This window comes from Plectropomus leopardus, chromosome 15 (genome assembly GCF_026936395.1).
Source record: "Plectropomus leopardus strain MGB_pleo_1.0 chromosome 15, ASM2693639v1, whole genome shotgun sequence".
Taxonomy (NCBI): Eukaryota; Metazoa; Chordata; class Actinopteri; order Perciformes; family Serranidae; genus Plectropomus; species Plectropomus leopardus.
In genome coordinates, this window is record NC_142190.1 from 19769734 (window position 1) to 19783598 (window position 13865).

Below are 13865 nucleotides of genomic sequence, written 5' to 3' on the forward strand. Positions count from 1 at the left end.
AATTAAACAATACGGGGGGCCGTGGAGACAAAGGTTCCACTTGACAAAAGGTGACAACTTATTTAAAAATAACGTCCCTCCAAAGGACTGGGTACTGTGAGAACAAAGGCTTGTTAATTTAATGTGCGCAGTCTAATAATTCCAATCACATCTGGAGAAAACAATTACTCAGTGGCCTAACATTCAACCCCTATTCACTGACTCAATTTCAGATGGTGGGGTGAGGTGGTGTTCTTCCCTGAGGAATTAAAACAACATGACTTCTGGATGCTGGCACACTGACAAGATGTGTAGACGCACACCTTCACACACATGCAGTTCTTACCACGGCGAATTAATGAGATACTGCGCTGTGCTGAACAATAAAATTATGTCAAACTGAGGATTCCTGCTAAAAAATAGATAAAGTAGCACTATTGAATACAACAAAACCAATGTGAATAAAAATTATATTACATTTACAAATGTACCCTCAGCTTCTAGACGTACTAGTGTTGTGGCTCTACTGTCCAGACTGAACTAGCTCAACATGGACTGCAATAAAATGGTGTACAGGACTGTAATTCATGGTCCCTGGAGGATGAATCCTGACTTTGTTGATCCCTCTACTTTCATCTAGACCATCATCAGGCAAAAATTTTCTAGACAAATAAGATGAGACTCAGCTGTTGGCTACCGGTCCAATGCTGATAAAGCCTCTGCAGGAACAGACAAAATTTTGAGTTATGGTATAGCCAGAGGATATCGCTGTACCTAAGCACACCTTAAACAAACGCCTATGTGGCTGTAGGCTCTTTGTTTTTTTTTTAATGCTTTATATTTTAAAGCTACATAATTTTGTGTTTATTTTATCAAATTTTAACGTAGGACCATCACTTAGTGTTACATTACAAATGGTAGATAAAACACAGAAACAGCATTGAGGACAATGAAGCGCCACAAAATACCTTCTGTAAAGTTCAATTAACATCCCTGGTTCAATAAAAACCAAACACAGTGAGCTTCATCAAAAGTATCCTGAAAGGCTACTGTGTTGTAAATGTTTTGGTTAATTTGTTCACCCACTCTGTCAGATATGAGTTAAAAAAGAAACTAATAGAACCAATTATGTAAATTATTATATTCATAAGGCTTTGAACGGCAGCTGCTTGGAATATTTCTGTGGATTATCTACAGGTGTCCTCCTTCAACCATATAAGAGCCCTCTTTTCCACATGCACAGGGATGGTGAAAAGACCAGAATGTGATACTGACATGGATTACACAGAGTGCCGTTTGTTAATCATTTTAAGTGAGTGTGTCTAGTGTGTGTAGGACTTCCACTGGCCTTTCTGTTATCATAAGACAGGAAAAAAACAGGTCCCCTCTGTCACTAATGTATTTATTTAGAAAAAAAATTTAATTTGTTCACTTCGGACAGACAGATGCACTCGCACACAAGTGCTGCTTATGCCTCTACATGCATTACTGCTTCAGATCTAAGAGGAACAACCACACAGCCGGAAAAAGACTCAAAGCCTAACCAAGGCTGGGACTCAATCTGTTGCATCCACTGGGGTTATTAGTTAGAAATCAGATACATTTTTTTCAAATTCTAAGCACATCCATAATCTTGGAAGGTCTATTAAACAAATGCAAATAAGATGTTTATGTGAAAAATGCACTCATCTGTGCTCAGTAAATCCTGATCTTCATCTGAATTCCACTAACACCAATATGGGATGAGATGAGATGGGCCCCTGCTACACTGAACTTCTGTAGCGTAGCAGGGGCCCATCTCAAGTGTTTGATTCACTGCACACTATCCTGCCTCTGTGGGGCTCTGCGTTAATGAAACTTGACGGACAGCCAAGATGGACTTTTATTTAAATACTGTATAAGGTTTGATTTTTTTGAGTGCTTTCAGCGATAACTTGACTGAGCCCATAGACTGTAAAATAAAGGCAGAAGACATGACAGCTCCCCAAGAGTGATGCCAAAGCATCTTGATCGATTGCCCCCTGGTGGTTGTCTGCAGCGTTGGTCATAAACCCCACCTCCTCCATGATAGCGGATGGAACATGGGCTAAAATAATAGGTCAAAATACACATCAAATACATTTTTCCAAAGACGGTTCCTGTCGTTTTAGGTGTTTGTTATCATGCTGATGTTTGTTCAAATGCTCGTTTTTCTGCTTTATCTGATTGGTTTCAATTAGTTATTCGATGCTATAAAAAGTCGTTGTACGTCATAGACGTAAAATATATTTTACATGTGATATACACAACATCTGACCATGATAAATGACAAAATATGCATGCAGTGCTTCCATAATGCTTGTCAGTTTGGAGGGACCCCTCCCTCTGTGTCTAAACACAGAGGGAAGGGTCGAGCAGACACACAGACAAGACAGGCGCAAAAACGCACACACACACACACACTCGGACACACAAGCAAGCACGGACAGAGAGACAGGGACAGAGCTCAGTGTGTGATTAGAAAGGAGTAGACAAGGAGAATCGCTGCTGACTGGCGCGCAGAAATGTGCTCCTGGTGTGAAGGGCCATGTGACTGCTGAGCAGCAGCTTCACAGCAATTAACATATCGTGGCGCTTCTGCGTCCAGTGTAAGCCCAGTTTAAGATGGCACTAGCTGCGTTTGGGATATTTTGGCTTCATTTTTGTACATTGGGAGGAAGAAGAGATGTATCGTCTATCTTTATATACATTCTATGAGAGGGCCTTTCACGCTACAATAACCTATTCTATCTAAACGAAACATTGCTGCTGTTGCTTAAATATACAAAACAATTACTATCTGTGTGGAAAATTACTACAAAGAAACAGTCCCCTGTTTGACACATGGTGTTAAACATCATATGTGAAAAATTTCCAACCTCCAAAATTCTGGACTCACATGGACTATACTAATAAGAGACCAGTATTGCTCAACAGATGTGCTTGTTGGATGGTTGAACAGTGCCTGAAACCTCCTCCTTCACACCTTTCTGATACCTGAGTTGGGGGATGGCTGTTTCCAACAGTTTCTGTAACTTTCTAAAACCAAAAACATGACAATCAAGTTCACGTCACGCAGGGCTGGCCAGGTGTGCAGAGGCAGGGAACAAGAGCTTCTTGCTTCCTAACTATTTCTGTCTTTGTTTGTGTGAACAACTGAGTTCAACACTGTGAGTGTCATTCAGGATCTTGTCAGAAAACGTGCGTCATTATTTCCATATTTAAACAATTATCACATCTCGCAGTCACTAAATGTGGCTGTTTGAGACATCTATAAACACTTGCCTTCCAATTACAGACAGACAGATGGTATACTGTATGTTATGCATTGTATTACACTGCAGCATATTTCACAGTACTTTTATCTATTATACCAATTTAATTAAAACTACATTTATATTATGTATGATAATTTATTCTCGTATATATTTGCACACCTATTTGAATAATGCATAAAATTTGTAAATATGAATTAATTTCTTTTATTTTTTAAATTTGTTTCATACCTTTTAAAACCGTTTCTTGTAACATGAATTTTCCTTCTGGAGATCAATATAGCTTCATCTCTTGCATTACAATATCATTAATGGAGAAGGAAACTATTTATATGAAAATGTTGATTACTTTTTCAAATCTGTCATAAAGTGTAGTCCACTACCTCCAGATAATAAAGTTTCTAAAAAATGCAAAATTAAGTCTGATAATTGACTGAGGAAGCAAAGACTTCTACACCACTGGATGCACCAACTCCATAACAATTAATAGATTTGTCTGCTTTAATATTTATAATTGACTGAGGAAAACTATACCGGGTGTATTGTGCTTGTTCAAAAAAATGTTAGTTTATCATCTTTGCTGTGACCTGAAATAACTCAAATTTGAGTTTATATGCACGAGAACAAGCAGCAACTTTAAAATGTTATCCTGAGCTCAGTTCCTTCTCTGCGCGTCCTTGTTATAAAAAATGACAAAGCACAAATTTTGTAACTTCATTAATCTTGCTAAGCTCTGACATTTCATTACATTGTTCTATTTTTATGAAAAGGCTGTGGTAGATGTCTGATCTTTTTTGTCTTGTGTCGCGAGAGTCTATGGTAAAGAACTGAAGCTGAGGTAGAAAGACGCACTGAGCAAGGGAATCAGAGACTCTCTGCTTTGTGCTCGTCTGTTTGAAATCAGAAGCTTTGAAATAAGAACAGGAAACTTTGACTAACACCCACTGAAAATAAAATCGGAATGCATTGATAAGCCTCGTGGAGAATATACACCTCATTATCTCTGCTTTGTGGCACACTGAAATGATCTGTTTAAAATGATTTCTGTTTGGTTTCAATCTATTTTTGCATTTTTTTTACAGTGCTACAATAACAAAACAATTAAAAGGTGCAGGAAGGTTAGAGGTGTGATTTTCTTTTAGTAATGATGTTATCAATGTCATCACCTGATCTGCTTTTTTGCACACCTCTGCTCCTCACCTTCGATGCCTGATTAACAGGTGAAGTTTCATCAAATAACAAGTGTATTTCTATCTATCGCTGTTAAAGTTTAAACAAATAACTTCCCAACTTTTCTCTCCTTAGTATTTTCAAGTGGAATCACTGTTTGCGCCACTGTGGCAAAGACAGATTCTTTTCAGTATTCAAAGTCGAGTACATAAACCACTCAAATATCACGCTTAAATGATAAAAATCTTTTTTTAAGGTGATTTTTTTGATATACATATTTGTTTTAACATATACATTTTGTTATTTTCTGTTGAACTGCTGTGGGCTGGGATAACAGCATTTCTACTTTTTTATGCAGATATATATGAAAATTAAATAATAAATAAATAAATGAATGTTGAATCTAGCCTTCATTTTCTTTGGACATCAAACCTGGTGGCAGACACAATTGGAGAGTGAAAGGGAAGTTTATAAAGAACCACCAATGGTATAACTGTATGGGGTAGAGGGTGGCCAAGCCAAAAAGATCTTGCAAAAAGTAATGATAAATATCCAGTGTTTCCCCTACATTCATTTTGCAGCAGCACAATGCATGCTGTAAACTGAAGCTGCACACCGCTGTGAGTCCAGAAACGAGGCAAGCGTCTGTGGCTAGTTCACATGTCCGTAACAACAGCAGAACAGTCAGGTGTCTTTTATCTAAACTGCTAAAGTCAGTTGAACAGGTGGAGTGAAGATAATGTTGTCGGTAGGCTACTGGTTACAAACAATAAGACACAAGCTGCTAAAATGCAAATGGATTTGGTGTTTGTGTTTTTAAGCTAAATCAAAGAATATTCATTTAAAACATATTGGTGATGACATTTTTCCCTCACAGACCTCAGTGTTAATAAAATTAATTTATGACTTAAGTTAAACTTTACAAATCTAATGTATCTGCCTCTCCCTTCCTCAAATACAGGCGTTCTCTTCAAAATAAAGACTTCAATAAAAAGTGCAAATTCTTTAAAGGGTTGTCATGTCAAACTCATGTGGCACAGAAGTGTAAAAATTTGTCTTTCTAACAAAGTGATCATTCAGTCATTTTGGATGTGAGAAAGCTGCTCAATTGCATGGAGATTACTTGAAACAGCCAATATAACACTGTTAACATGTTCCTTATTTTCAGTTTCTTTTTTTTTCATTTGTTTTCTGTCTCATCTTTGTGTCCTGATTGACACAAATTTTGCTGTGAATATTCATAGTTCTCAGAGGATGATCTACAGAGAGCATTCACGCTCGTACCCCAACTATGACTTCAGTAATTGAGCTCTGAAGTCATTCACCATTTTGAACTCCACTCCTGGTAAAGCTGAAATAGGATCACAATCATCAGTATGCTTTTTGTTCTGACCAACACTTCTGTATTATGGGTTGTCATGAAAATTACAGCCTCCAGCATCTGCAACTGGAGCTTCAGGCTGTTTCTTGTTTAATGTTAAGTAGCGATGGTGTGCTGAGATTTACTGTAAATAGACACAGAAGTGAAGTTTTCCTCTTCACTGTTATAAATATCACCATATGTTAAATTAAACAGCAGCTACTGAGAGTGTGCCTTTGGTTGTGTAAAGACTGGATGGCTATACTTTTCCAAGATTGTGTGTATGTCCTCAGTGAAAAGGTTTTCATTATGCTAGTATGTCATTATTTCCCAGACTGTGAGGAACAGTTTATGAACTCTGCATAGCATTCCTTGTAGGTTTTTTTGAGGTCAGGACACAGACCATTCAGAGCTCATCCCACATCTCAATCATTCCACTCAGACTCTCGGTATGCGCCCCTAGTAGCAAATTAGCCTCTGAATAATTAAGCTAATTAGGCTTAGACAGACAATAGCTAAATGTTAATTAGTGCCTAATTAAGAGAAATGAATCCACAGCTGTATTTGTTTTCCGTTATCCAAAGTGCAATGGCTACATAACAAGTCCCTTGTCACTGTGATACTAATTGAAATGATTTTGGATTCATGTTGTGTGACTGACAGTGTGTTGTGATTATACTAAGTTTTGTGCATCATGTTTTGTGGCTCTACATGCTTGGGACTGCAGTTCAACCGAAGATAATAACTGACGACGAGTCTGGTTGTTACAAATTCACGGATGGCATGCGGCCCATTAATTAAAACAACACACCTCAGTGTATCACGCTTAAACACCAGGGGATGCTTCACATACAAAATGCTGACTTTTAGTATTCATTGTGAAGTTTTAAAGCGAGATCATCTGCACCTTTGCACTATTCACCTATATATTTCCACCTCTTCCTGCAAACTAGCTCACCCTTAAGGTTGCTGCAGATCAGTAAATACTTTTTGTATCAAAATACAGTGGAGACCACTTATAGCAATCACGTCTGTCCAAGCCAAGGTTCGTCACGAAAGGTGAAGGATAATTAAACCTGATCTTTTCTTATTTTTCTTTATTTCTTATGCATATTTGCACCTGAACGACACCTGCATAATTATTACATAAATCTCAAGTAATATAATGAACATTTTTGCTATTTACTACATTTTATAGACTGTTTCAAAATACAATGCACAGCTGTTTCACTATGTGGGCACTACATGACCGTGTATTACTGAGGGCAGCTTCAACAACAGATGTTTTCCAAGTGTTCATTTGTTTTCTGTCTCTGTCACTGGCAGCCATTGACTAGCAGTCATAAGCTTTGAGGATACTGCTTTTCACTGAGATAAAATTACTTTATTTTTCCTGTAATGATTTAAATGTGCATGCAACAAGAACCACATGTTTATGTGTGTCAAAAACCCAAAGGAACTGGGAATGACTCTGTCCCAAACTCTTTGATCCATATAAGCAGTTGATCACTGTAAAGGCCCTGACACACCAAGCCCATGGTCAGCCGTTATTCAATGCCGGGCCATCATTGAACATGTTTCACCCTAGTTTTTGTTGTGTCCCACATCGCTGGCACTAGTCAGCCATTGTCAGCTATTTTTGTCCAATTCAGCACACGAGAAGAGAAACTCAAGTGAGGGAACATCAAACGGCTAAAGTCAACAGGGACTGGAATCGAAAAATAATGACCTTGGACAAATTTTTTTTCGCCTTTAAGCTTTTTGGTTAGGAATGGTTGTGAATTTGGTTACTGCTTGCTAGCGCACGGTAAATATGCTTTTTATTTTCAACACTGGGTTGCGTTGTCAATATGCTACCTTGCAAACTAGCGTCAGTCTTTTGGTTCTGCTCTCTGAATGATGAACACAGACTGCCACCACCTTCTGGTATGGAGCAGTAATTCCTCTCGCGCAGGCACAGAATGGACATGCTGGTTGTCAGTTGGCTGTAGTCTTCGTAAAGTGTACCTTTTTTGGCTAAGAGAAAGGTGATGTGAGGTAACAAAACAGTCAGGCTTTGTTGCCACTAGGTCTTTGATGTTGATTTGGTGGACCGGGGCTTTAACAGTGATCACTATAAGCAGTTTTCACTGCACAACATCAATAAACACTGCCAGCTTTGCCCTCTCATCTTTTTCACTGGAAAACTTGACAGAGGAAGGTTTTTTTTGTCTGCCATGAACAGTATCTGTTGCGGTTTAAAAATATTAACTGATGCAAATTCCATTGACAATTTCATGACTGAAATGTGGTAACCATCATATGAAAGTAACGGCTTTATAACACACAGACACACACACACACACAGACACACACACACACACAGCTGAGATCTGTATACTGTAGCTGGTCCAACTTTTTGGTTTGATTGTGAAACTGACCCTAAATGAGTCAATTAACTGTTTTTTTTTCTACAACAATGGCACTTGTTTGCAATCCTGGTTATTTTGAAAGCCCATTTTCCCAGAACCATTATTAGTGTACTGCTGGCGTATTTGTTCAGAGCAGCGATAAGACAGCTGTTTGTGACAGACATGCACTAACCAATCAGGGTCGAGTATTCCTGCAAGGCAGAGATCGCTAAAAAATGTCTCACAGCTTGCAGGACAATGATGAGCACCATTGTACGTCATTACATTTTGCTCTTTTATTCCTAGGAAACTAAATTGCATTGCATTGTATCAAATTCTATTGTGCTCTCGTTTATAGCTACTTACGTTGTATGTCTCCAGCTTGACCCTGTTTCGAAAAATGTGAGTTGTGAAGTTGGTTTTCTGAAAGACGTCATCGAATGCAGCCTCATCCTAAGGAGTGCAAAATACACACACACACAAGACAAGGTAAATGCAAAGTCAGAGCCAGAGCTTTACAGGAAGTAGTCTGTTACATTACATTTAGAGCCTCAGGTTAAATTGTTACGGCAATTTTCTTTTCAGATGTGAACAAACAAGTTTAAGGACAACAGTGTGTGGCAGCATATCAGTGTGTTTGTTTCTCTCACTGTTTCTCTGAGCTGTCCCAGTGTCTCTGCATTGTGACCTAACAGGACCTCAGCTGTCTCCTGGAAGCATGTCACCCACTGGTTATCCCCAAAGTCTGCCAAGTTGGCCTGAGAGTCAGACAGACAGAGATGATAAAGGGGCGAGAGATTATTCATGTGTGTACGTTTCAGTGTGTGCATGTGTGACTGCAGAAGTTTCAATATTCCTCAAAGTCAGTGGCACTGCATGTTACAAAAAACAAGCAGTAATGATGTGCACTGTATGCACTTTGCACTTACAGAAAGCAGGAGTCTGTATTTGAAGCTGGAGTACTCTCGGTTACACTTTTCGCAGCGGTACAATCCATTCTGTTGATCAATGACCTTCTTGTTGCAGTCTGAAGATGGACAGGCCTGGTACAGACTACTCTCCTTGCGAATGTACAGCACTGTCGCTATGCAGTTGAAATAATCTGCCTGAGTGGAGGGAACAAAAATGGGACAGGAAGAAATTCAATTATGGGGTTAGAACTGCGAGATCAATAAAAAAAAACTACCAAGTCACATCAAACTGCTGCAATTTGAACATCTAAGAGGCGGCAGTTAATTTGCAGGTGCTGGCCCTTTAGAGAATATTACGCTGAGGAGAAATCTAACCTGCAAATCAAGGAACACACTGGAAAGATTTACCAAAGCAAATGAACCTCAAACACTATCATTTACTAAAAGGAAATGTTTGTGCTGCAATTTGTCCATTTTATTCTCCACTTAGTAAAACCTGGTTGCTCCTGCAGAGAATGTGAAGGTGGCTGTCGCATCAAATTACATGCCACCTTAACAAAATCCTGACAAGACATATTTCAAGAGCAATGCAATAAATGTATCATTTTGTGACGTTTAACAACTGTAACAGCAACAGTGAAATATCTACAACGTAGCCGCATATACTGCCTCTGTATAGCTGCTTTAGTGGTATAAATACAGCTAATTAACATTGGTCCTCAAAAGCAGAATTCAAATGACTTAAATGTGGTAGACTGACAAAATACAGGGCAACTGCTGCAGGAGGAAGGAAGCGATGACTTAGGAAGGGTCAGGGTACAGGATCATCTAGTTCAATGTTTTTTTAAAGTAGGGCACGGGGACACCCAAGGATCCGCACAATGAACATAGTTCAATGAATAATATTCATTATCTCAAATATTTGATAGTTTAAATTCTAATCTAACAAATCTTATGTTATTTAAAATAATCTAAATCCACTTTTTTAGCTTATGTTTGTTCTAATGGTGCATTCCATTTGCACTAGGAAGCTGGAATTTCCGAATTCCCAGTTGGAAAATTCAACTAGAATGTCCCCTGAAGTCAGACTTCCAATAATTTGGAGGAACCTTACCACCCCCAACCTCAAAATGCAATACGGCTGTGCCGCACATCGACAGTAGTGAAAGCTGTAGTGATATACTGTTTATTAGCACTTCTGTCATACATGTATCTCACTAAAATGGTCAGACACACAGTCCTGTCCAACCCCTATCTATGGGCATGTTGCTACAGTGTCTGTATGCACAAAACACGGAGGAATGTGTTGTTATCAACTGGTATGGCTTACAATGGCTAACATGGCTTGAACTGGTATTGCTAACAACATCTTGGTTTTTCCAACCTTTTGTAATGAAACACGATGAACCCGGGTGTGACGTCATTTCCAGCTTCTGACCCTGACTCCAACGTAAATGGAACGCAGCCTAAGAGTGAATCACTTCAATTCGCTCTTCTCTTTACACGTGTCTGTGTCTGTGTAAAGTCCACTTAAAATGAGTCGCTTCCTCTTTATGTGTCTTTAATTATGTACAGTTAGGTGCTGTGGGTATTCTGTAAATGGTGCAGACAATTTTATTACATGAAATCTTTCCAATACATTTCTCTTGTGTTCTTCCACATAACTATGACCGTAAACATTTTAAAAAGTTGGCCACATTAAAGTATCTTAAAGGACATAAGCTTACAGCAGGGCGTCTGTGGTGCATACTCTGTCTTGTAAGGGGTCCCTGGCTTAAAAAGATTGACAGCCTCTGATCTAGTTTTCCTGTTTAACTGGAAGCTTTTTCCTTTAAATGTGCTGTTGGTAGCTTGTGTTGCTGGCAGATGTTAAAAACATGAAAATAACTGTAGCTGTCTTTGTGACCATCTTTTAGTTGCTTGATTCATTAAAATTTCATGCACATACTCATCTGATTATTTTTGTTGGAGTCTTAGACTTGAGTAAAACTGTGTTATTATTTTCAGTTGCATTGTCAATGTGAAAAATAAATTGCATGAAGAATTAAAGCCTACATTCCTGTTAAGACATAAAACAGCTTCTCATTTTAGGCTGTATGTGTGCTGCCATGAGAATTAAATGCTGTAAATTATGCAGCCAAATGCACATGTGACTACTCAACTTATACACTCGCAACAGATAATTATTCTTGGCTTAAAAATTCTACTTACTAAATGTATGAAATGTTTACATTAAAACAATGGCATTTTTAATAAAGCAACTCTGCTTAGAACCTGGCAAGACTTTAAAACTTATTTTCCTATATAAAAAATTAAGTAACATGCAGTAGGTCAAGGTGCCAATATTTGTGTCCTCCTGAAGAATTCGATTCTCTCTTTCTATCTGTAAATGCCATGACATTAACAGATGTGATTTCACAAACAAGTCTGAGCAATGAAAACTGTTGTTGTTAAAATGATATAGAGTGAATGGACCAGAATAAGAGCCCTCATCAAAGTGTTTGTGATGTAGGAGGCTGCATCTCAGTAAATGAACAAGACGCCAGGTGGCTCAGCCCTTAAGAAAACAATGAGTAATCACTAGTCCACAGTACAAGAGTCAAACTCATGAAACAGTGGTTTGGTACCGTGACCAATTTCACGAAAACACGCTGTGCTTTCAACTCTTTTCTGTTGGGGCACAACAGCAGATTAGCTCAAAGGGTTGGCTCTCCCGCCGCCCATAAACTAAAACACATTTCCAGTGGGTGAAGAAAAATCAGCAAAAAAACTGTCAGTAACTGCAAAGCTTTGTCTGTTGGATGAGTTCCAGTTGCAACCAGATTGTGTTGTCACCACATGAGGTGATGCATGGCTACATGGTAGCTGCACAGGCCATTCATTCATGACCATCATGTAGCATCAGGTGATAGATACCGTGAACAAGATAATGCTACCATCAGCATAGAAGGCGTGCAGAAATGCTTCATGACGACACTCTGATATCAGTCATCTTAAAAAGCTCAAACAGCAACGTTAGCGAAACATTCACTCAAACCTTTGTGTCGATGCTCTTTTTTCTCAACTAAATGTTATGCATATTCTTCTGGCATTTTCTTATATAATCATAATTGGTATTTTTAAATAACAACTTTGTATCACATAACAAATGTCAGGAAACCAAAGCCCATTGAACTGAAGTGAGAAAAAAATATGTAAGAGACGCAAAAGTGCTCCTTCTAATACAGGCAGGACATCCTTCAACAGTTTAAGTCATGCGAATAAATAAGCGGCTTAGGGTGAAGAGAGAAACATTAAATAAAATAAAAATAAACTCAGATCAAACTTGGCATCATCAGTAAAACTGTTGCCAACAAGTCAGTCCAGCTGGTAGATGCACGCTGTTTACACATCTCTATTTGACTTCCAAACAATCTTGGAACAGTTTAAAAAGAGAGCAGAGGGAGTTTGAGAGTTCTATGCATAATAGATGCAGGATGAGACGAATCCCTCTCTCCCTCTCTAACACACAAACTGTGCTACTGTACACACACACACACACACACACACACACACACACACACACACACGACTAACATGCTAGGTTATATGCAAAAACCCAAACTTACACATTTGCAATACAGACACTATGGTCTAAACTTCTTTCGAAATTAAAGAGTACGCAGTCAAACAGAATCAAATTAAAATGCAGCGATGTTGGTGTAATTTAAACAGATATTAGCACCTAAAGCGGCAGAACTCACACTGTGTAAAATCAACAGCTAAAAAGGAAAGAAATGCTAATTCTGGGGGAAAAAAGGCTATTCTCTCATCCTGTTGAGAAGCACAGCATTCGATTTCCATAAATATAAATATAAAAAAATGCACACACCAGATGAACTGTGTCTCATTGGGAAGAGGCACGTGTACACTCCTGCATGCAAACACACACACATTAATATAAACAAGCACAAAGCAATAAATATGATATACATGCATGTGTAAGAAACCACAGAAAAACCCTTATTCCTAGCTTTACCAGAGGGTCTTTCATCAACCAGGAGAGCAGGCCTTGAACAAGATGTTGGAATTACAGCCAGCATTTAAAATGAAATGCTTTAAAATGCATTCTTAACAACAACTACAAGCGAGAGCTGGGCCAGACTCATTACTAATGTTGGCCTAAATGAGTCTATCAAAGACTCTCTCTAGGACGCCGGCCAAATTCACACACACCGACTGAGCATTGCTCCGTTATACAACCCACACTTTCTGTAAAGTCTTCAGTAGGAGCATTGAATGTGGAAAGGCCATTGTGTTCTCTGAATCCCCTGTGAGATGGTTGATGTTGTCCTGTGTCCCCATGACCTCTACAGATACTGTCAGTCAGACTTAGAGCTCTCTGACACTTTCTTCCCGCCAGCTAACACTGACTCACATCGTCATAATCTGTCCACCCATCCATCCACTCAGTACCCATGCTACAAAGCAAGAACCCCTCCGAAACACTTACTAAGAAGGTTTTTTTTTTTTAATTAGGAGAATTTCTCCCGTTAGCAACAGCCCTCTTCCCCTCAACACTCCACTCCCATGTTTCCGCCCGCATGCCTGCCTCATCACATTTTGCAGACTTGGGCAGATTGGAGCGCTGGAAGGCTGAAGAGGTGGGAAGGCGATGGGTGGGGAAGGTGGTAGGAGGGTGGACGTGGCAGGCAGAAAAGAACAGGACAGTTTCTTTGGGGGCTTGTTGAAGGCTTGTGATGTTGGCAGATGCTACAGAGAA

The 13865-nt window shown here is 39.0% G+C and overlaps 1 protein-coding gene across 2 annotated transcripts in view; it reads right to left on the minus strand.

Annotated features, from left to right (window-relative positions):
* LOC121952331 (replication protein A 70 kDa DNA-binding subunit-like) overlaps positions 1-13865 on the minus strand; it is a 46124-nt gene that overhangs the window by 1965 nt on the left and 30294 nt on the right. For both annotated transcript variants that reach the window (XM_042498935.2, XM_088088320.1), the window contains 3 exons: positions 9122-9298; positions 8843-8950; positions 8559-8645 (listed from right to left, as the gene is read on the minus strand). In XM_042498935.2, the coding sequence (XP_042354869.2) occupies positions 8559-8645; positions 8843-8950; positions 9122-9298 (372 nt within the window). The remainder of the gene's footprint in view (positions 1-8558; positions 8646-8842; positions 8951-9121; positions 9299-13865) is intronic.